The 24230-nt window shown below is 43.7% G+C and overlaps 2 protein-coding genes across 2 annotated transcripts; one reads left to right on the forward strand and one right to left on the reverse strand.

Annotated features, from left to right (window-relative positions):
• Window positions 1-1928: 1928 nt before the first annotated feature.
• Window positions 1929-13988, forward strand: LOC110484853 (TOG array regulator of axonemal microtubules protein 2). Its single transcript, XM_077782529.1, has 10 exons — window positions 1929-2083; window positions 3755-3860; window positions 4593-4828; window positions 6324-6476; window positions 7638-7755; window positions 8718-8821; window positions 10178-10382; window positions 11518-11734; window positions 13042-13131; window positions 13753-13988. The coding sequence occupies exons 1-10, from the start codon at window positions 1929-1931 to the stop codon at window positions 13986-13988; spliced, it is 1620 nt and encodes a 539-aa protein (XP_077638655.1).
• A 2420-nt stretch (window positions 13989-16408) lies between these two features.
• Window positions 16409-21774, reverse strand: SNRPB2 (small nuclear ribonucleoprotein polypeptide B2). The gene is made up of 7 exons (XM_021552538.2): window positions 21708-21774; window positions 21351-21426; window positions 20020-20192; window positions 19373-19513; window positions 18910-18960; window positions 17315-17403; window positions 16409-16799 (listed from the first exon to the last, which is right to left on the reverse strand). Exons 2-7 carry the CDS (start codon window positions 21412-21414, stop codon window positions 16640-16642), a joined length of 678 nt encoding a protein of 225 aa, XP_021408213.1. The 5' UTR covers window positions 21415-21426; window positions 21708-21774; the 3' UTR covers window positions 16409-16639.
• Window positions 21775-24230: the final 2456 nt, after the last annotated feature.

Raw genomic sequence — 24230 nt, forward strand, 5'->3', positions numbered from 1 at the left:
GTGGCACTTTATGGACTCTGTGCCCGGGATGAGATGTTGTGTCTGGTTTGTGTGTCTCTGCTTACAGTCTGTGATGTATTTCCATTGCACCTAGATCCGTGCTGCATTGTGGAAGTTGGCTGAAGAGCACTTAGAGCCAAAGGACATAGAGCATATAGTGGAAGGGATAAAGAATAGAAGAAAAAATAAAAGATTCTTGCAGCCTCCTGATACAGTTGAGCCCGGGGATGAAGCTGAAGCAAGTAAGTGGTGGCTACACTTGTGGTCCTTTCTGACCACTTGCTTGCCCTTTGCACATTGTTGCAATCAGACTGGGGGGCTGTTTGGCTTGCATCTGAGTGGAAGCTTAAATAGGATTTATTTATTTTTCCCAAAGAAAAATACAGAGGCGTGAAGTGTCTTCCCTATGGCCTCACTGAGTCAGTACCAGAATATCAGCCTCCCACCTTTACCTCTAAAGTCTTTCAGAGTAGAAAATTCTGTCTTGCAAAGTACACTGAGGGTTCAAACTCTCTCCTGGAGAGCAGCCTCCCGAGAAGGTGACTCCAAAAGAATGCTTTTCAACCTGAAAAAAAACAAAATTCAGTTCCTTCTAATGAAAACACCAGAGATGAATATGTCCCTGCTCACAGGGGTTGGACTAAATGGTGCTTAAAGGTGCCCTCCAAACCAAACTCTTCTTGGATTCTGTGATTCTGTGATCATTGGCCCATTTTAGTGTTATACTTGGTATAAAGTGGTATATTTTTGCTATATTTGAAGTTCTTTGGGATAACAAAGAGATGTTACCCACCTCCAGCAAGTTTCCAGGCTCTTTTCATCATCAGCCTGTCCAGCACCCTCCACTTATAAACTCCTATTTGGTTCCTGCAGGGATTAACCTACCACCTGTCAATGGCACAGCTTCTGGAGTGCAGAAAAAACACCCTGGTGGTGCCTTGAAGAAAAAGGTCTTGAGGAAGCAGGACAATGTGCCCTTACCACCCATCGTCCGTGGGGATGGCAGCGTCCCACACAGCTCCTCAGGTAAGCCTGCTCCATGGCAGCTTTTTCCTGCATGGGTTTGTCCTTGCCCAAGGAGCACAAACTGCCTTCTGCCTCAGCCAGCACAGCTGGGATCCTGGGTCCATAGCCTGTCCTGAGATTGAACAGCAAAGCTACTTTGGAGTTACTCCAGCTTGGTAGTACTGCAGCAGTTGGTTCTTAGAGATCTGCTGGAAAGTTGAGCTGAATGAAATCGTGGTAAAGGCCTAAGCTCTGGCTTTTGCCCATCCTGATAATCCAAACTGCAGCACTGGTGCCAGGAGGCTGCTGTGACTGCAGGGATAAGCTGCAGGGCAGTCTGCCAGGGTGTGCTCACTGTGCACCTACAAGAACCACCAGGATCAGTTGTGCACTCATCATCTGGGCCCTCTGCCTGTGCTGCTGTCCGGCTCTGCATGCAGCTTTTCAGAGCTAACCTGACGTGGCTCTCCATCCATAGTGAATCTAGATGTGTATGTCTACATAATTCAGCATTGTCACTGGTGTCAGTGGCTGCGGTACATCAGTGACACCCAGATTAGCTCCTGTCTGAATATTTTTGATGTTATGGTTCCTCCATACTTTGTGACAACATGCAAGGGAGCGCAAAAACCCTACAGAGTCTAGAGCAGTTCATCTAGATTCTGGGACTATAGATGTGGCCGCAGGAACCTGCCTCTGGCTGTGGCCCCTGTGGCACTGGGGAGCTGGCGCTGCGGGGCCATGGTCAGGTTCAGCCTGGAGCTGTGCCCAGCCGGGGAGGCTGGGGGAAAGCAAGGAGCCCAAGGCGCCAGGCAGCAGGGAAGCCTCTGCCCCAGTGCCCGTGTGTGCCCAGGGAGCCCTGGCTGGGAGATGGGCTGCAGGCCGCTCCATGGCGGGGTGCCCTGCCCGGGGCTGCAGCGCCCATGGCCGACCCTGTCCTTACAGTGACCTCGGAGACGGCCGCTGGTGCCAAACACCGAGAAGAGCCACGCCGTGGGACTGTACAGAAGAACGCAGCCCCTGCCGACCCACAGAAGTCCTTGCTGGAGGGGCTCTCCTCGCTCGGCAGCGATGAGTGGTAAGAAAGGCCCCGTTCACTGTGTCCATTTTAGCACTAAGGTTGGTTAGAAGCGAGTCTTGCTGCTGCCTCTGAGCCCCGAGAGCCCAGAGGGCCGAAGGGCACTGGTGAAACTACTGCAGAGCACTGAGAGGATCAAGATTTGAGAGCAGCCTTTCCTCAGCCTTGCTCGGCAGCAGTGCTCCAGCTGCAGCAGCTCCATGCTGTTTCCTCAGTTTGCCTGCTGCTCTGTGGGGCTGCAAAGGAAATCTTGAGGGGAGAGAGAAAGCTGTGGGATGAGATGATTTGCTGACTGAAGGCAGAGCAGGATGGCAGCAGTTTTTCGTGCAGGTTTGGGTGCCTTGGGCCACTGACCCAGTGGGATTAAGATTCCTCTCTGCTCCTGCTGCTGCCAGCAATGGCAGGTGACAGGGTCTCCCTGTGACCTCCTGCATGGCAGTCCCAGAAACAGCTCCAGGGAGTTCTTCTTTCTGAGAAACCGACTGAGTTGTGCTTTCAAGTCCCTCAGTCTGTCATTACTCCTAAGGGCTCATGGCAGAAGAGAAGGAAAAAGAAAGAAAATCCTCTAGGAATCCTGCACTTTTGGAATTCAGCTTTTTCCTTCTCACTGCTTCATATGGGCCTGAGATGTTTTGTCAATACTCACAATGTGTCCCAAAATTATACACAGGCAGAAGGAGGCCCAGAGATGATAACCCTACAATGTTAGGTGGTATTGGTTTTGTTTTTGGTGTCTTTTTGATCACTCTCTGGTGGATGCTTCATTCACACAGGGGTAAGGCCTCCATTCACACTGGCATAAGCATGAAAAATCTGTCCCGATGCATCTCCTTGTGCAGCCACATTTGCTCTGCCCTTTCTCTTCCCCATTTCTCTTTGGTGCCCTGTGAGGTGCAGAGAGCTCCTGCAGATGTGGGGGTCAGGATGACACTCAGGGGTGCCCATGGGATCAGTCACCAGCCCTGTGCTGCAGCCCTGATGCCTCACAGACCTTCCTCTGGCTGAGAGCCTACAGAAAGCAAGTGTTGGGAGATGGAGTTTTTTGCAACTTTTAAATAACATGTTGCTGTTGTGGGGGTTGTTTTAGGCAGGGGGGTTTGGGAAAAGCCAGGGTTTCAACAGTTCTTGCCCAGGGGTGGAATCTTCTAGGATATCCTGCTGCTTTTTAGGGGAATGTGTGAGGTGGAGTGGGTGACACACAAGCTTAGACTGAAGAGTGGAAACTCGGCTCCAGAGTGGCAGCGCAGACTCTCCCTGCTGAACTGCCTGCTGGGGCTGACAAGGAAGGAAAATGCCCCAGTAACAGCCCCATGGGACTGTGTCTCAGGGACTGGTACAGGGAGGTGACAAGAAACAGCAGCATGGCTCAGTCTCACAGCTTCTAGGAAGCAGTGACAGAGGGGCATCATGTGCCAGAGATTTCAGAAATACTGTCTTCTTAAACAGCCACAAATGAAGACTCTGATACCCCTCTGTTTGCCTCTTGGATTTTTATATGCTTTTGACAGCCACAGCATCCTGTGGCAACGTGTTCCACGATTTCATTAAGTGCTCCTTGAAAAGCACCTCCTGTGGTTTGGATGAGCTGCCAGCCTGGTCATTTCAGAGGGTGCTGCCTAGTTCTTGGATGGAGAGAAATATCAATCAATCTTTTTGGTACTTGCCTTTCAGGGAGCAGAAGGAGAAGGGACTCTTCAAGATCAAACAGCTGGCTGAATCCCATTCAGATGTCCTGCTCTCTCGACTTCGGGATATTTGCTTGGCACTTACCAGTGAGGTGAGAACATTGCTCTGAATTGTTCCCCATACTCCATACATGGTGTGTAGAGTAGGTATGTGCTTGTTCATCTCCATGTGTGCTCAGGGCATGTCTTCATTTCTGGTTTTAGACCTTCTATTTCTAATGTCTGTCAGCTCTCTGTAGGCTCTGTGTGTACATGTAGCTGTATTTACTGGTAGGTCAGGTATCTGACACTTGTTCTTCGAGTGAGGTGCCATTATAATGCAATGTGCAAATGCAGAAACTGAGACACTGATGACATTATTTACCAGAATCCTAATCTCTGCCCAAGCTGTAATTCAACACTGCAAATTATTCTGTAGACCTGAGGCTGAGTTTTCTGTTTCCTGGCTGAGTGCTTCAGCTGCTAGTGTTGCTTTCTGGAATAGAAGCACCTGACTCTTTTATCTTTATGACTTGTGCCTTTATGATTTGAAAGCAGTCCTTGTTTTAATTTACTAGCAAAAGGACCTGAAATCAAAGTAGTGGGCATTTTAGAAGTGTAAAATAGAACACTTTAGTGATTTTTTTTTTTTTAAAGCCTGCAATAAGCAGGTCTGAGGCCAGAAACTGGGTAAGTGCTTTCCGTGCTTGTGCTCTTCTGCTCTTCTTGTGCTTTTATGTTTCTCTGGACACAGTAGGATGTTTTGTCATTTCCTGGGACTTCTGTTGAAGGCAACTGATTTCTTTTCAAGGTGATTCTTATGTTTTCCCTCATGACTTCCCCAGGTGACCAACCTCCGTTCAAAGGTGTCCTACTCTGCAATTGTCACTCTGGGAGAGTTCTTTGCAAACTTGAAGAAGGACATGGACTCTGAGGTAGAAGAGGTTGCACCAGTCCTTCTCCAGATGGTGTGGAACTCCCCAGAGTTCATACAGAAGGCAGCCTGTCACGCCCTGGGGCTCATGGTGGAAAATGTGACTCCTGCACGAGCAATGACTACTCTCATTGACAGGGGAGTCAAGTAGGTTCTTCTTTTAATGATATTCTTCACCTTCTCCTGTGTGAGTGGGGGAAGGGATGAGAGAGAGAGTGGGAATGGTGGGAGGGAAGGGTCCTGTATCCTGCATCTTCTGTGAACTCAGGGACTTGATTCTCTGATCTACCTCATTTCTTTCCTCTTGTCACCTATTTCTGCCCTCCTGCAGCAGAATCATAGAACTTCTCAGAATCACAGAACTGTAGAATATGGGGAGTTGGAAGGGGCCCTTCAGGATCATCAGGTCCAGCTTTTGGCTTTGCACAGAACAGCCCAAGGGTCAGACCAAGTGCCTGAGATTGTTGTCCAAATGCTTCTTCAACTCTGTCAGGCTTAGTGCTGTGACCACTGCCCTGGGGAGCCTGTTCCAGTGCCCAACCACCCTCTGGGTGGAAAACTTTTCTCCTGATATCCAAACTAGAGCTCCTCTCACGCAGCTTCCTGCTGCCTCCTGGAGTTCTCCCAGTCTGTCAGATTTTCTTAGACATGGTAACCACTGGGGAAATGAAAGGCCAAGGATAGAGCCTTGTGCTTTTGTGCTTTTGCAGCTGTGAATGGTGTTTGGTATTTAACAGCACTAACCACAGAGACCCTGGGAAAACCATGTCTCCTCTTGATGCCATTAATTTGAGAAATAAGGAGGGTGTTTGCTGCTGCCTAGAGCACATGGGGGAGAATGCGTTGGTGAGGCACAGCCTACACAGCAGGTAGAGCTCCTGCCAAAAGGAGTCTTGTATGACTGTCCTGGCCTTAGAGCTCTACTTTCAATTCAAACTGATGTTTCAGGTTAGCCTTGAGATGATGAATCACTTTATAGGCACTTTCACAGGCCAACTACCATGGGACAGCTGAAGAAAATGCTGCCTTAACTGTTGGTGCTGGGCTGCTAGTTCCCAAGAGGCACTCTCTAGAACAGGACAACCTGGCTAAAATGCCTGCCACCCTTTCCTCAGCTTTTCAATAGGGTAAAACACTCAGATATATCCATTGCCAAGCCTCACAGAAGAAACAGGCTGCATTGCTGGATATTCTGCAACTTCACAGCCCACAGCATGTTTTCCCTGCATTTGTTTTTTTCCGAAGTTCTGCAGATTTGGGGAGAAATGGGTGGAAAGAGCATCAATCCTGCTGCAGCTCTGTGTAGTGGGTGCCCTCTGATGGGTCAGCATGAATTGTCCTTAATTTCTTAATAATTCGTATGTGATCTATTCTTGTAATCTTTCTCAGAGAAAATACTGTGAAAGAAATGGAGTATCGGATAGTGCAGGGAGACTGAATTCCTCCCTCTTCCTCGCAGTCAGTCCTTCTGTACAATGCTAACTTTGTGTTTATCTGAGGGCAGAACCTTCTACAGGTGTCTGAAGTTGCAGGGAGAGCCCGGGCCTCCTTCCCCCAGCAAGGACAGGGAACAGGCTCTGGCCAAGGCCTGTGCTGCTGTTGCTCCTTCTCCTTGTGCCCAGTGTTTCTCTCTTCTTCCCAGGAGCCGCTACGTCCAGGTGCGGAAGTGCGCGGCCGAGCTCCTCCTGTCTTTGATGGAGAGAATGGGAGTCACAAAGCTGGCAGGCACACCCAGGGCTGAGATGTTGGCACATGTGGCAGGGAAGCTTGCACAGGACTGTCACCAGGACACAAGGTAATGATCTTCATTTCACCTCCTCAAACAGGAAAACCATTTTGTGTCTGGCTAGAAAGGTAAAACCACAAATGAGTGGAAACTGAAGGAAATAAAAAGTGACCTCGCTGTGTGGCTAAGGGGCATAGACTCTGAGAATATGCTGAGTTGGAATGGACCTGTCAGAGTCACCCAGTCCAGCTCCTGGCCATGTGCAGGGGGCCCCAAGAGTCACTCCACATGCCTGGGAGCATTGTGCAAACACTTATTGAGCTCAGACAGCCTTGGTGCTGTGACCCCTGCTTTGGGTTGCCTGGGAAATGACTGTGGTTGGTAACCTGAGGTTGGCCAGCAAAAAGGTGCATTATCAACTTCCTGTAACTTGAAGGATTCTTTACTGAGATCAAAAGAGCTCCAATTAGTCTGTCAAACAGTTTTGTTTGGTCTTAGGTGCACAACACAAAGCCAAAGTGTTGGCTAATGTTATTCACTGAAGGATCCCAAACATCTGTTTCTCATTAAGACTTTCCTAGAAATATTTCAAGGTTTGTTAGCCAATGTGTTCAGTCTTTCTAAACCCCTTCCACAGATTTCTGCAATGCTGTTATCTGTGGCTCAGTGACCTCCAAATTTCTTCTTGAAGAAGACTGTGATTTCCTAGTGGCCAGATCAACCCAAACTGCCAAAAGCCCCTTACTTTGATGATGAAATTCCCATTAATAGCTGCCAAGAACACGAGAGCAACTAGCTGCCTCTGTGCATACATATAGTATAGAATAATCAATAGGACGCATGAGGTGTTTTGTCCTGGCTTCCCTGCCAGTTAAAGAAAGGCAAATTATTGTGCAATGGCAGCAGGACACTGCTAATAGGCTCTGACAACAAAGCAGATGTATTTTGCATGTTCTCTGGGAACACCCACAGTTTCAGAGTGAAATGATATTTTTCTGTGGCCCCACATTCTCCTCTTGTCTCTTGTGTTCAGCTGACAACACTGTGCAGTGTCAAGTAGAGGGAAATTTCCCTCTTTGCTGAGTAGGTAATGCCTTCTCATGCAAGGATTGCACCTGATGAGTTTAAGATACCCTTCCTTTGTTCATTTTTTCATTTTCATTTTCTTCCTTCCTTCCTTCCTCCCTTCCTCCCTTCCTTTCTCCCATCCTTCCTTCCATCCCTCCTTAGGCATTTTGGACAGGAGATGGTAAAGATATTGCTGAGTCACCAAAAATTGAAAATGCTTTTGGAACGATCTCTTTCCACCTGTGACCTGGAAGACATTCTGGCAAGAATTAAGAAGAAGGTAAGTGCTTAGCAGGAGAAATGTCTCCTTTGTGCAAGTACTGCCACCACTCATACGAGATCAAACATACCCAATCTGTCTTTATCTCATTCCTCTTCTGCTGAATCATTTTGCTCCTGGGAATGAGCTGGTAAACCTCAGCCTGTTCATTTGCAAGCCGCAAAGGGACTGATATTATTAGGGAAAAAGTGAGATTTTGAATATTTTGAATATTGGTCACAATGAAGAAAGGGAAAGAGGAGAAAATGGATTTACATTTAAGAGTAAGGCCCCCACCACGCTGTCCCTGCTCTGCCCCCAGTAAAGCAATTAGAGAATAGGAGATAACAGTCTGAAGATAACAGTATCTTTAAGACACTCAAACTAGTAGTACCAAGAAAATTTCCAAATATACAAAAGATGTCCAAGTCAAGACTAGTTACTACAATTTCTGTCTGTCTTTTGGGAATACTGCCCTGCTCTCAAGCCCTGTGGAGCTGGAAGAAGTTTGGTGAATCCAGCAGCATCCAGCAAAAAATTCTTTGTTTGTTTGGAGGGGGATTTTACTTTTTTATTGAAAAAATATAGAAAGGAGTGTGCCTTTGTGCAGGCACAGGGAGAGTGAGTGTTGAACCAAATCAACTTCCAACACAATGGGCTGACCCACAAAGAGTCCAATTTTTTCTGCTGCTTCCTTTAAGAACACTCATTGCCTACCAGTTTTCATAATTCCCATTTGTGCTCAAGATTAATGAATTTGGGGTTTCAGACTGCTGCTCAGTATGGTAGCACCCATAACCTGCCTTGGGCTATAGAAAGCAAAGAGTTGGCATCACTGAATCTCTGGTCTGTTTCCTTCTGTAAGTTAGGAAATGTTTCCCTAAGCCTTGATAGCAGTGATCCCGGTTCTAACTGGTGTTTTAAACAGGGAATTTCCTATTTTATATTCTAAAGATGGATGGGGTTTCTCCATGTCTTTGTAGGAGATGGAAAACCAGAAGAGTGAATGCCCAGCTGTCAAGGAGCCAGTGGAGAAGAGGAATGATGGCCCCAAGAAGCCCCAGGCCACGATGTCTTCTAGCAAACGGTACTGAGCACTTTTGTGAGATGTGACCAAGCATATGACAAGTTTTACATGCCTCTCCCTCAGGAAAATCTTTCTGACAGAGATGACCAGTGCCAGAGATTGTTTCCTTTCCCTACAAATGCTCTAGGATAAAAAATATCTACCTCTGCATTACACTGAACACAACTTCTCTGGAAGGGTTTTCACAAAAATGGAGAGACAAAAAGACACCCATTGGTTGCAGCTCAGACAATCCAGTGCAGTGGCAAGGGCGGTGTTGTGGAGGCTATGACAGGGCCAAGTTTCTGCTGCCTGACTTGAGACAAGTAAATTCAACCAAGGCTTTTTTCATCTGAGTAGAGTCTTTTTTAGATGGATGTTTTGATGAGAAGTCCCAGTCTAGAAGCAAGATGCCATTCCACAAAGATGCAGTTCTCACCATGTGGTTTGGCCTGGCTGAGTCATGGTTTTCTTACCCTCAAGCAGTACCAAGTTTGAGTAGTAAGTAGCAAGGCAATTCCTGAGCAGCTTTGGTCAACAGGTGTCTCAATGTGGACTTTTTGTCTTGATATTCCCGTCCTTCATATAGTTTACTTGATGGACAGCATGTTTGGTTTATTTCCCCCTGTGCTGCAATCAGCATTTAAGACAGGAATTTGGTCCTCGCTGTCTCTTCATTCCAATGGCAGAGCTACTTGTACCTGTTCTCCTCTGATAACAGAGGGTATTTATTTAGCCCTGTCACACTCAGTGGTGTCAGGAAAGTGACCACGTGCCTCAGTAGCATCTTCCCGTGCTCATGGATGAGACAGGTTGATCGAGGAGAATTGTTCCCAGTGGGGTTGTTAAGCTGTGGATCTAGTCTCTAGGGAAGCAAATGAAATGTGAGCATAGTTCTGGGATGTCTGGCTTCTGGTTTTATCTCTGTTACTGATTTTCTGGATCCTTCACATATGGCCCTGTTCACCTGCTCAGATGCATCTGAGTTACTTTTCCAAATTGTCATGGCTGGTTGTAGAGGCACTTCTCCGGAGTGATGAGTTTCCTTATTATAAGACACACACATCCCATATGAGGAGGCATTTAAACTTGGAAGTAGCATCTCTCTTTCCCCACAAAGCAATGTGAGCAGTGCACCTTGGAAGCCATCTGAAGATAGATGAGATGCATCTCATCCTTGGTTTTCCTGAGTGAGAACTGGCGAGAATGTTACTAGCAGTTTGTCTCCTGTAATGATTGTCACAAGGTCCACGTTGTTCTTCAGAGCCTCATGTTTTTCTAGCTTGAAATCACATCATTAGGAAAGCTCAAGATATTTGCTCACATTTAACTGAAGCTATTATCACCAAGAGGTTCTAATTTGGTTTTGTTTTCCAGGGTGGAGTCTACTTCTGATGGACACCTATTACACCATGCAAAAGTCCAGGCCACGTTACCTGCAGCTGCAGAAGAGATGGAACCACTCCACAAACTTTACCAGCTCCTGGAAGCCAAGGGGTTTCAAACACGGCTGGAAGGAGTGGCACTCCTCCTAGAGCTGTGCAAAAACAGCCCCCAGCTAATCTCCAATAACATTGTCCAAGTATGTAGGGTATTTTCATTATTCCTTTCCTTTAGCTCCTTTCCCAAGCCTGTAAAGGTAATTCAGTGTGTCTTGGCACAACATCCTGGCTGTTTGGGACAGGCTGGTCCCTCTTACCCAGACAAATTTAATTCAGGTCCAGGCTTCAGGACAAGTTATTTCAGTCCAGCTGTATTTGTCTGGCAGGTGCCTATTGATGCTGTTCATCAGATGATGACAGAATTTTCTTCTGGTGTAACTGCTGCTGTCTCCTACTCCCAGTTGGGTTAATTGAAGGGAATTCAGCCACTGAAAGCATGGAAATTACAATCCAGATTAAAAATGGGTTTGCATGGGGAACAGAAGTATCAGGCTGGGTTTGTTTAAACCCAGGATTTTTTAAAGAATACATCTGTAGACTCCATCTTGTCTTGCACAGGCACAACTCTGGCTACTCATTTCCATCCTTGTCCCTAATCCTCTTGGTAAAGACAGTGCTCACCCTTCTTGGGGGGCTTTTTATTCTCTTTGAAAAGGAGGAAAACATCTAAGAACAGATCTCTGCCTTCTCCTCCCAGTAACTGCTTTTTCCCTTTTTCCAGAAAAAGGTGCCTGATAATGTGGCTGTCAAGTGGACTGAACCTGCTCTAATGAGAGTTGTACAGTACATTACATTTCAGAAGTTCACCTGTTAGTTAGAGATCCTGGAAGAGTTGATCAGAGCCCTGCACTTCTCCAGACACAGATTCTGAGACAAACAAAACTTATATCTCCTCCAGCCATAGTTTTGGCAAAATCATAATTGCCCTCAGTACGTGAGGCAACCATATAGAAAAATGGGCATTGTAAATATCTGCTTCCTTACTTGTAAAGCAAAGGAAGCCTTTTTCATTAATAAATTGAATTGATTTAATGATTTATAGTGGAGAGAAATACCATAGGAACTATTTTGTCCCCAACCAAACCACTTAAAAACAGAAGAAAATCTTTCAAGCAGCATGAGGTTGCACAACCATTCCAGTGAGTGGCCCACAGGAAAACAGTGAAATTGGGCAAGCAAGTGCTGACCTGAGAGAAAGGATCTTCTGAGTGCTGCAGCCACTCTTCAAACAAGGACATTTTAATCCAGCTTTCATGTTGTTTGTTCTCTTCACAGATTTTTGATTATTTTGTCCTGAGAATATGTGACAGCCACAAGAAAGTGAGGCAGAAGGCGCTGGATGTGCTAGCTGAAATCATAGGGCTCCTGGATGATGCCATGAACCCTGTGATGATCCGTTTGGTAGAAGGAATAGCAAAGAACCTGAGCTCAAATGATCCCGGGGTTCACGCTGCGGCTATGAGAGCACTGGAAGAATCAATTGCTCATTTAGGTGAGGCTGACCCCCAGCATGGACTCTCCTCAACTGCATCTCTGCCTCTCCCACACAAAGAGAACACTGAGTGCCTTGATAGCTGCTGTTGTCTGTGGAATGCTCCAGCTGACACCCACCAGAAGCTGTGGAGGTGCAGCCCCTTATGCACCAGTCCCCAAACAGGCTTGAATGTGATCAGCAATTCCCAAAAGTCCCAGGAGCCCTTGGCTCTGTGCTGCTTGTCTGAAGAGCAAGTCCTGGACTACAGCTTTGCTACAATTCAGAGGCAAAGGGGTTTTGGAGTTTGCTTGGGCCCCATCTGACTTCCCAAATGAACAGCTTGGCTGTTGGCATGAAGGGACACTGGCCCATCAGAGCTTCTGCAGAGCAGCCATCTGGAAGGCTCTACATTATAGGCATTAGCTGCCTATTTTCCCTCTTTCTTCTTTGTTTTCTTTTTTCAAAGGGGAACTTACAATTCATCAAGTTAATTTATTTATAACAAATCTAAATCCAGATGTCAATGGTGCCTTGTTCAACATATTGTTTTGTGTGGGGCAAGATTGCTCTAGCAAATATCTACATGGGCACTGGCTGCTCTAAATTCCTTTGCCACACAGATTTATGTCAGCTCTGAAAATGACTGAAAAATGGAGTGTTGAAGAGGCAGGTCTCCAAGGGGCATTTCCACTTTCTCCTGCTCAGCTGCTTTGTGAACTCAGGAACTGCCTGAGTCCCAAGGATGGGGTTCTTCCTTTTTGCTGTGGGATACAAACCCTTTTCACTGCTTACATGTGACCGAACTCTTGAGATCCCTGATGTGAAATGTTTTAACATAGCTCCTGGTACAGAAGACAAGCTTGAATTTACAAATGTGAAAGGAGAACTTTTCTTTTGGGATCTTAAACCCTGCCAAGTAGGCTGGAAGGAAAGATGAAAAGGATTTAAAAATCAGCAGAAATTTACTTTCTTGTATAAAATGGGGTTGCCCCTGACCTTTCCCTCCTCACTGTCTTTTCCTATGACCTCAGAAGAGTGAGCAAAAACATATGTTTCATTTGTAGATAAAATATCACTGATGAAAGAGTGCAGCAATCAATGGAGCCAAATGAGTGGCCAAGCTCTGCTGGATGTCGCAGATTGTATCGCAGGTATGGCCTCCAGATATACTGTTAGTAGTAAATTTTTGTCTTTGTTTGATATAGTTCAGTTCAGAAAATGAGCAGAGAGCAGATTTCAGAAACAATGTGAGAAAAATACTTGCGTTTTGGTTAAATTTCAATCTGCTTGTGTAGCATTTTTCTCTCTCTATGCCCCTATTTCAGTGGACATTATAAGAAAAAATGCCATTAACATTGGAGAGGAAATGCCATTAAAATGTGGAGATGCCCAAATGCCACGGCAATGGGGTCTGGGTAATTCTCTAAGACACGCTGAAGTTTGAAACAGCTCTGTGTTGTGAGCTACAAAATCATTCTGCCAAAGACACCAGCTAATCACTGATATTTCTTATCCAGCTGTCAAAGAGCAGCCATCTCTGGGGGGCTGGAGTTTTGAAGTGTGTTCTCATACTGCCCTTTGCTGTGTGCCACTGAGCAAAGGGAAGAGTCAGATTAGACATTTGGTACTTGACATCAAAGTTACAAACATGGAATCATCCCTTTTACTAGAAATCTCTTAATTGCCTCTCTAGGGTGCATTTCCAAATCTTCAGTGTGGGTTTAGACAACTCCTTAATAGGAATAAAAGGCAATTTGATATTTCAGTCATTGTTCATGCAGAAATAGATTGTGAAATAATTTAGTAAAGGTACAAAGTCTGCCACAGGGACAAGGCTCTGGTTGGAGAAATTAGTCCTGAGGCGTTGGTGGTTCTGTTTCAAGGATCACCAGCTGCTTTGCCCGTTTCTGGATCATGGGGTTGTGCATGCTCTTTCACTGATCTTAGCCAGAGAGGCTTCCAAGCAGCAAAAGCAGAGGTAGACCCTTGTTTGCATGGAGGCTGGTGGGTAAGAAGCCGTGTCTCTCTCCCGGCAGAGCTCGTGGAGTGGGTTTACGCCAGGAGCCCTGAAGTCATCCAGCGCTACGCCCTGCCTGTGCTCTGGTCCTTCCTGGACAAAAAAGCTCTGCCTGTCCGAAGTGCCAACGTCCGCACGGTGGCCACCAGGCTTGCCCTGGCCCTCTATGAGGTTATGGGCAACAAACTGAAGAAGTGTGCTGCCAGCAAACCTCCATACATGCGGGAGAACCTCTCCAACATTCTGTGCTGGTGAAGGCAGGATGTTCTCCAGGAAGATGACCAAATGCTGAGTTGGACACCTCCGGATTTGACCTCTTAGCTGTGCCAAAAATGACGAAATACGAAGGAAGGGCGTGCATCTGCCCCCGCTTTCTCCATCGCCCTTCCTAGTCATGACATGGGGTGCCTGAAGAAACTCCAGACTGAAGACAAGGTGAAGGCTGAGCATGGCTCAGCCTCACACAGAGGTGAGGGGGAGCTGGGCTCTCTCTGGTGGGAGGAAGGCTCTTGTGGCAGCCCAGAGAGCCTGTGCACATTCCCAGGGAACAGCTGTGCCCCGTGTGCCCCTGCAATGAGCTGTGCTCTGCCAGTGCCCCTGGAGCTGTCGGGCTGCTCAGCTGTGGGGCAGGGAGAGGAGCAGGAGGGTGCATGTGCAGCTGAGCCATTCCTGGGTACAGCACAGGGCTCTGGGCTCCTGCTGTCCCAGGGCAGCCCAGAGGCCAGGCTGCTCCTGTGGCAGCCCTGTGGAAGTGGGTCAGGGTTTTCCCCTGGCCTGCCTCCAGTGTCTGCCAGCAGGAGCATGCTTCCCTGTTTAGAAGTTGGCAGGAAATGTGTCCCATGAAATCTAGAGCTTAAGCTGCTTTAGGTTTGCATTGTGGCCTTTGTTACATTTTGTGTCTCCACTTCGCAGGCCTCACTGGATATCCTCTTACCAAGTTTTGTCTGGACACTTCTGATTGTCTCCTACCTGCAAAGTCCTTGCTTCTCATCCAGAAGAGCTCTCATCCTTCCAAGTTCAGGAAGAAGCTGCCGCCTGCTTGAAGAGTAGTTGAAGAATAGGATTTATGCATTAGTCTTCATAGATACAGATGTACATATGTTCTGATATTTAGATGTAGTTTTGATTAAATGTATTTTGATTGTATCTTGAAATTTTGGTGACATATTTTTAAGTGTATGTATTTTATTTTGATGGTTTTAAAAAAAGGTAAATAAATAAATAAAATTTAAATAAGCCAAGCAGAGAATGTGAGACCCAGACCTATCCAGCCTAGAGGTTATGGGAGTGCAGCTCACTCAATGTGCCAGTGTCTCACACATCCTGTCATCACTGGGCTTCTCTTCTTCCTCTTTTACCATGTTTTCTTTGTGTCATTTGCACTGCTCTTTGTCATTTGGCATTACAACTCAGCCACCCATTGACATGTCTGGGGGACAATGGACCCACAAGATCCTGTATAGTCAAAAGTTTTCCATGTAGATGTACTCTGTGCTCACAAAAGGCCTGAGAAAAGAAATCAAGAGGAGTGTGCCCAAATCCCAAAGCTTTGCTCCTTTGCAGCCTCACACAGATCTGGCTCACAGGTGTTTTCAGTCATAATTTCATAGGTAAGAAGAGGACACGAAAAAAGATGCACTGCTTTGGAAAAATCATCTGTATGTATATTTACCCAGGACAGCAGTCCAACTGTGTTGTTTGCAACCTGTTGTGAGGCAAATAACAAGTGACAAGGGTTCCTCAAATCTTTTTAAACTCCATCCTGGGTGCCATTCAGACCACAGTATTATGGGATAATACTGTAGTGCATCCCACACACATTCTGCCTCCAATAAAAGCTTGGCTTGTCTTATTAGAGTGAAATACATAGAAGAGTAATAAAATGGACAGTTAAACTTGTCACTTTGGAATGACTCTCCTGCTTTTCAATGTCAACCCTGCACCTCATGTCCCATGGCTTGTTACAAACAAGTGTCCAAGATTGCTTAAAAATTCTTTGGCAAGGTTCAGTAAAAGCCAGATTGAATATTGAGCAACAGCTCAACAAAATTCAATGGCAGCATTCACACTATTACTTACTGGTCAATTAAGGCATAACAAGGAAAAAAAGTAACAAATACAATGCAGTCAATTAAACAAGAAATGTACTGAGAACTATACGTGTGTGTGTGTGTGTGTGTGTGTGTGTGTGTTTGCATTTGAGAAGGGGACAGAAAGAACAAGGATCCAAAGGAATACCACCTAAAAGCTTAACAGCACTCAAGCTTAACTCCAGGAGTGGGGCTGTTGGCCCAGGATCCATTGTTGATGGGTGATCCTTCCAGAGCAGCAAACCTGAGAGCTCGCTGGCTCTGAGAGGTCCCACGCAAAGGGAGGCTGCTGCTGGCAGCTGCTGTGGTCCAGGAGAGCTCCAAGGGGCTCCTTTTGGAGTGTTGATTATAAAATAAAATGCTTCTGTGGGAGGGGACTTGGGAAACTGTCCCCCCGAACTACCCTGGGAGGTGACAGGTGTGTAGTTCCCCGCCTCCCCTGTTGTCAATCATTTTGTTATCCCTTCCCCTTGTCAATCAGTATGTCTGTCATCCCTTGGTTCTAGAAAGTTCTTTGTTCTTTATATCCCCATTGGTTCCTTCCCTGAAGCCAATAATGAGACAGACTTGAGGAAAAAACATGGCTCGAAAACAGCATAATTATATTTTATTTTATAAAAATTAATATTTCAACAGAAAAAGTCGTTATCTGGGTGGATGTGTGGAAATTTTACATGTGCCCTGGTCATTGTGGCAATTCTATTTGAGTCTTATGTTTTCTGCAGAGAATAGCAAGCATGCTGGCTGATCAGAGTAACAATGTTTTTTAAAAAAAAAAAACACCTATCCACAGAACTCCTTTACAGGAGCATATAGTTATTTCTTTGCATAGGTGATTTTCATGGCATGAGATGGAGTGATCTTGAATCCTTGGAGAGCGTCTCGAGCAGCCCCTGCTTGGTTCTCGTTTTCAAACTCCACGAATGCGATGTCATGGCGCCCTGGCACTAAGCGTACTTCTTTGAATCCAGGAAACCTTTAAAATAAGGTGAGAGTCAATAAACAGTTCTTAGCTCAATATACATCTCTCTTCAGTAGCTACTCATCAGAAGCATCTACTAGTGCAATAGTTATTGCTAATGAAAGATTTAAATTGAAGGGTTTTACATGTTCTAGCCTTAGAACTATGCTTCAATTAAGAAATACTATGTGGAAGCAGTTTAATCAGAGCTGTACACATACAGAAGCAATCTAACTAGTCTTAGAACTGCTCCTACTGTCCTATGGACTTTAGTATTACAGTCACCAGCTTAAATCCAGTGCAAATTGATAGCAGATAAATTTCACAATCAAAGCCAGCTATGAAAAAGATCAGATTTGCTTTCTGAACCAAGTCATCAGAACTGACATCTGTAACCTTGCCAGTAAGACAAACAATTGAAATACCTTCAGAACAAACCCTTATTTCTAAAAAGTGACCATGCCAACTGAGAAAACACATACAGATTACTGAAGAATTAAAAGGAGAAATCATTTATATTCAAAACTTACTGATTAAATAGCATGGACAGCATCATCTCATTTGTTTCCTCAGGCAAATTATTCAGGAAAAGGATATAGTTTGGTGGGTTATCAGGCACCTGTAACAACAGAAATCAAAGCTCAAAAGACTATACATAGTTGCATACAGTTCCTTTGCATCTGTCTGCATGATTATTTGAACCAAGACTCAGATATCTTTAGTTTTGCTCACATTTTATCTGGGCTTCACCACACCTTTATCAAGATGCAGACAGAGCCCCTTCATTCTTTTACATGGATATATTAATTTGGAGAGGTTCTTACTTCCACAAAAATCACAATACCATACTGTTTTAGATGTCACATTTAAACTCAACTAGTCAAGAGCTGATACTGCAGTACTCTCTGCACCCAGGTGCCACAGTAGTGGCTGCAGTGCTATTCAAGACACCTGTAAGGCAGTGGTAGAATGCATGAAGGACTCACAGTAGGAAGCCAAGCCCTGTTGACCTGCAGTACAACCAAAATACTGAGTATCAATCAAAACCTAGAAAATCCACATGATTTTATTACAGAGCTCAATTAAAATGTCTTAGTTAGAAACCCATTTAGATTTAGAGCTTTAGTCTTGTAACAGATTCGCCTGCTAATATGAATTTGTAGCCACCCACCACATACAAGGCTGAGTAGTCATTTGCTGATACTGGAATCTTCAAGTCAGCAAGTACATTATAAATATAAATTGGACACCCCAACTTCAAACATTCTCAAAGCAGTGCCAAATAAAAAGTCTCAGCAGAACAATTTCCTTCTACTGACTGAAATATTCCAAGTACTGCCATTAGGAAATAAACTTCTGAAGTTCAAAGAAATACCCGAACACTCAAGTGTTGTGCTTTGATGCAAACTGACATTCACATATTGTGCCTGAAAATCCAGGGAGCAACACCTTTTCCCCTGCTGATTATGTATGCAATGGCAGTACTCAAGAAAGATGTGGGGCAGGGCAGGCAAAGATATTCTTCCATGGCACTTGCTCTCCTGCAAATCCTGGCTCTTTACCACTTTCACTTCTAACATGAATCTTTTAGAAAGTCACTGAGCAGACAAGATGAATGAAGTATAGGGAGTTGTTCCTACATCGCTACATAATCCTTTGGAAAATAAGACACTTGTGAGAAAAAAGAAAAAGTGAGCAGAGAACCTCCAAACTCCTGAAATAAAGCTTTTAGGCAGCTATTTTGGCATCCGGTGTTGTCTTCCTTTTCTTTATCTGCTGCTAGAACAAAGTAAGTTAAAGGGAACTTATTAGCAATGAAAAAAAAAAAAAATTAAGAATCCTTCAACTGATACTAAGCACAGTCCAAATTTAAGAATCCAGTATGATTTGGTAATAGTGCTGTTTTCTGTATAGTAATGAGAAACTGCAGATTCTCATTTCCTGTCAGATACAGTAAAAAAGGGATTTGTTCTGTTTACTGTCATGTAGCTGTTAGTCAAATGTCTCATAGGACAAAAACAAAGCTGTAAAATATATCCTCAAGTTCCCATGTGTAACAAAATATTATTAATAGATAATAATTAAAAACATTAGTGCTTTTAGTGATAAAAATAATAAACATTACCTGATTCTGTGGTGTAGTCCCTGGGGCACTGGCTGAATTCTGTGTTGCACCCTAGCAAATAAGCACAAAATAGTTTTACAAAGATGCTCCTTTTTTTTCCTTTTCTTAAGACGCTAGTTTCTACTTTGGTTTGTTGTACCTTTGCCCTACATCTTTACTTGTATGTGGCAACAGCAAACAAGAAAAAAGAATGAACAGCAAGGACTATATAACCAGCCCCCTCTCCTTCTACTTCTAGTAAATGCTCAAGAGCTCCAGATAGTCAACAGACCCCAAATTAGGGAATTGAAAAGTAACAAAAGACAACATCAAATCCTAAAAAATTATTTAGAATAGCTTTTTTGTGTGTTTTTTTGTGGTTTTCTTTCTTTGTTTTTTTTTTTTTTTTTTTGGGGGGGGGGGGTTTGTTTGTTTATTTGGGGTTTTTTGGTTGGTTTTTTTTCTGAACAGAGAAGCAGCTTACCTGGATAACTTTTTTATTTGGTGCATTTGCTGACTGTTCCAGAGTTTTGGCTTTCTTCTTTTCCTTTCTTTTTTCCTTATCAGCAAAAGTCCCACGCATTTTAGAGATTATATCAGAGTCTGTTTTTGCATACTGAATACGCTTTTTAAAAGAAAAAAATAAAAAAAATAAAAACAGAGTATATTCTGCAGTCACTAATACTGAACAGTTTGCACCACGTACATTAACTCTGTATTTACACCCTTTTTGTTTTTGCAGAAACCTTTTATATTAAAAACATTGTTATAAAATGTAGGTACACTTATGAAGTAAACAATTCTCAGTTTTTTCTGAACACAAATACAGAAGTCTAAAAAAAAACCCTAATATGGAAATTATTAACTTTAGTTCATTGAAATTGGAACTCCATTTATCTAACATCTTTTTAACATCTGCCAAGGTAGCACCTACAGGGAGATTCATTTGAGCTACACAGAGGACATCTGAGAAAATCAGAACTAGCTTCTATTAAAACTGCCAGTTTTCAGTCCCATTTTAAAGGGAGTTAAAATTTGACAGTGATTTCCAAGATCTCTGCAGAAATGTAAATTCAGCAAAACCCAAACTTCTCAAACAGAAAAGGCAAGTATCTTACAAAAACAACTTACCATTGGTTTCCCATAAAATGGAAAGCCTTGTAGCTGTCTCAAAGCATTGGTGGATGATCCAAGTTCTTTAAATATAACAAATGCCTGTCCTCTCATCTTCATGGTCTTTAAAGCCACAATGTCGACCACATGACCGAACTGTGAGAACAACGCGTACAGGGACCTCTTCAGCTCTGGGCACCAGGGAGAAAACAGATTACAGCAGGTCACAGGCAAATCCCCACTTCTACCAAGACTGCTGTCCTTTGGGAGCAGTGTTTTTTACAAGCTGTAGCTCACACAGTGAGTGCACGAGTTTGTCAAAACTGTTGCATCATTACAAATTTATTTGCCCAGGTTTTGTAAACTGGTGTGCAGCATTTGGTTTCATACCTCAAGGATTTACGTACTGAAGAAGTTATAATGCCATCCATTCTGCCATTCCAAGGGAGGAACAATTACATAAAGGGATGTAAAAACGTATTTTCATACAGGTATATGCACACACACTCAAGCATGATGAATGACAGCCATCTCAGACTGATTAGAAAATCAAAATTGAAACAAGCAGCAGTAGAGACATGATGTAAAACAAGAATGCAGCAGAACAGTAACTACCTAAAGGCTAATTAAAGTTGGACATTTAATCAATTTTCTCACTCACATGAAGTATTTTTTCGTATTCTGGATCCAAATTATTTTTGTATGAGACTACTGCAGCTTACACTGGATTTACTTCAATTATCTACAATAACCTGAACACATGCCAAATTAAACCTTAACACTATCCAAATCAAGGTAAATAAATAATCTGTATTGTGTAATCATTCAAACACAAAAACCTTACATTTGAACTATTGCACCTCTCCCGTGAGGAAAGGCTGAGAGATTTGGGGTTGTTCAGCCTGGAAAAGAGAAGTCTTAGGAGTGATCTAACTTTGGCCTTTCAGTACCTGAAGGGAGCCTACAAGATGGAAAAGGACTATTTACAAGGGTTTGGAGCAACAGGACAAGGGGGAATGGCTTCAAACTGAGAGGAGGCTTAGATGTGATATTGGGAAAATAGCCTTTACTGTCAGGGTGGTGAGGTGTTGGAACAGGTTTCCCAGAGAGCACTCCCCATCCCTAAAAGCATTCAAGACTGGGCTGTAGGGAGACCTCAGCAACCTGATCTAGTGGGAAGTGCAATTATTTGCTTTGCTGCTGTTTCATTACAACAAGGCGTTTGCCTAGAGCTCAGCTCACGACCAACTCCTGCTCAGCAATTCAGAGACGTCGGGGAGCTCCTAAAATCCCTTTTGTAAGACAAGTGCCGTGTTGGACAACCAGAGGCGACCGGCAGCCACTCGTACCTTCCTTCTTGATCTTGTCATTGATGTTGTTGATGTAGATGGTGTGGTTCGGCCTGATGTCCATTCTCAGCAGCACCTGCGGGCAGAGCACACGGGAGAGGCGTCAGAGAATTCCGGGCAGCGGCACCTCATATCCCCGAGGAGCTGCACCTCACATCCCCGGGGAGCTGCACCTCAGAGCCCCGGGGAGCGGCACCGCGAGTGGGGGGGCAGCGTGTCCGTCCGTACGTCCGCCCCGACCCGGCTCTTTCCGTGCTGAAGACGGCTGCGACACTGCAAGACGGGAACTGCAGAGAGGGAACCCCGATCCAGGCCCTCCCTGCACCCCCCCGGCCCCCGGCCCTGAGCGCCCCTCACCGCGGCGCTCCCGCTCGATGGCGGCCGGCGCGTCCCGCCCTCAGGCGCGTCCCGCCCGCCGGCACGCAGCGCAGGCCGCAGAGCCGATCGCGGAGCCGCCGATGGCCGATCGCGGAGCCGCCGATGGCCGATCGCCGAGAGCGCCGATGGGGAGCGGCGGCGTTAGGGAGGAAAGGGGATAAAAGCCTGATGGGATAAAAAGGGATAAAAGGTTGTTTTCGGCTGAAATGGGCGTTTCTTGCCCCAGGTTTGGCTCTGTCCTGTTCTAATAGAGAAATAAGCGAAAATAAGTGTGGTTTGGGTTTTTTTTTGTTTGTTTTTTTGTTGGGTTTTTTTTTTTTTTTAGTTTTTTTCATCTTTTTTTTTTTTTTTTTTTTTTTTTGCTTGGTTTTGGTTTTGTCAGGTTCAATTTGCTTTTTCGTGGTTTTTTTTTTTGTTTTTTTTTTTTTTTTTTTTTTTTTTTGTTTTTTTTTTTTTTTCTTCTTTTGTCTCTTTGCAGCGCCCAGAGCAGCAGCTTGGGAAAGCATGGAATGGTTTGGGTTGGAAGAACCTTAAAGGTCATCTAGTAAAACCAACCTGCCATGGACATGGACAGCTTCCACTAGACTGTGAATAATGCCTATTTTAGGATTGGCTTTTCATAAATATTAATTTGAATAATGTATTATATGTGAATAATATATATATATAACATTATATATAATTATATATAATAGTATAATAATTTATATACTAATATAATATATATTAATTTATATACTAATATAATATATATTAATTTATAATTATATAATATATTAATATATTAATATATGTAACAGTATATATAATAATATAATAATATATTTATAATAGATATAAAATATTACTTTGAATGCTATATTATGGTATACTATACTATATATATGTTATATTGATTAGAAGTGCTGTATTTACATTTTAATAGTATGGTAAATGTAGTTTTGTAGTTAAAATAGAAACTATGTATGTGGGGGTTTTTTTTTAAGAGAACGTGATACTCACTTTGAGAGAACAATCACAGAACACCCAAATCTTCCAGAAAAGAGGAATTCATGGTTCTCTTTTCTAATTTCTTCAGGCCTTGCTCAGACTTGAAGACACTGTGGGGATAAGAAGAAGCAGGTGACACATTCCAGACAGAGTTTCCTATTTTAAATAGAATGTATGCATAAACATGAAGTCTGCCTGAATATGAAAGTATGATTTTTATTTTTATGAGTATGATTTTTAAGGGTGATTCCTTTGTTCACAAGACATGCTTGTCATGGCTTAAGTGCCCGAGAGCATCCAGACGTCTGTAAGTGTTTGGTTTTTATTGCCTTGTAATTGTCCTAACTCTACATTTTATTACTCTAATAGTATTACTGTTTTTATAACCATTTTATTATTATTAAACTTTTAAAAGCCAAGTGATTGGTGTTTTTCACACAACCCAGCCATGAATACCCATGGCACAGCTTCTCTGGACAACCCCACCACCCTCACAGTGAAGTATTTCTTCCCAATATCCAGTCTCAACCTGTCCTCTTTCAGTTTGAATCCATCCCCCCTTGTCCTATCACTCCATAACTCTGTAAAATATTGCTCTCCAGATTTCTCCTTAGAAATAAGGCTTCATTTATTAAACCTCTCCTTATAAATTAGGCCCTTTCTGAAAGGCCACAGTTAGGTCACAGCAGAGCCTCCTCTCCTGGCTAAGCAATCTGTGAAAAACACCCATCTCTTGTTTTAAAATTTTAAAAGTTTAATAGTAATAAAATATTTATAAATTAATAATAAAAATTAGAGCAGTTAGGACAATCAGAGTTAGGACAATAAAAAGCAAAGAATTACAGATGTCTGGATGCTTTCCTCTTGAAAGCATGGCTCGCTAACAAAGGATTAACCCTTAAAAGCAACAGCCTGTTGGATATTCATATATCTCATACCTGATGCATAAATACTTTTCAAACAAAGGGTGTTCTCTGGTTATTGTCAACTTCTTCCCCTTAATCCTCCTTAAAGACTGAGAAGAGGTGGAAGGATGTTTATCTTTTCCAATAAGGAGGCAGTAACTCTTAGGTGTCTTGTTGCTGTTACCTCTGTGCAAAGAATTTCTTGATAATCTCATCCCTTTCTTGAGCTAGTCAAAAAATATCTTACATCACATAGTTTCTACTATAACATTATGTTATAATCTATAACTCTATTAACCACACTACTTAAAAAGGATTAATACAGTACTACAAAGTAACTTCCCAACATAGCACATATAGTATTCATTATAATATTTGCGAAGAGCGCCAATAATTTAATATGCATTTTTCACACAATCCCACTTCCCTCAGCCTCGCCTCATAGCAGACAACCTCCATCCTGCAAACCACAATTTTGTCCCTTCTCTGGACTCTCCCCACAAGTCCATGTCCTTCCTGTGCTGGGTGAAGATCACAGAGCTAGATGGGAGAATGCAGAAACTTCAAAATGTAAACATTCAGTAGGCAATATTTGGTTTTTGTTCCA

This window comes from Lonchura striata, chromosome 3 (genome assembly GCF_046129695.1).
Source record: "Lonchura striata isolate bLonStr1 chromosome 3, bLonStr1.mat, whole genome shotgun sequence".
Lineage (NCBI taxonomy): Eukaryota > Metazoa > Chordata > Aves > Passeriformes > Estrildidae > Lonchura > Lonchura striata.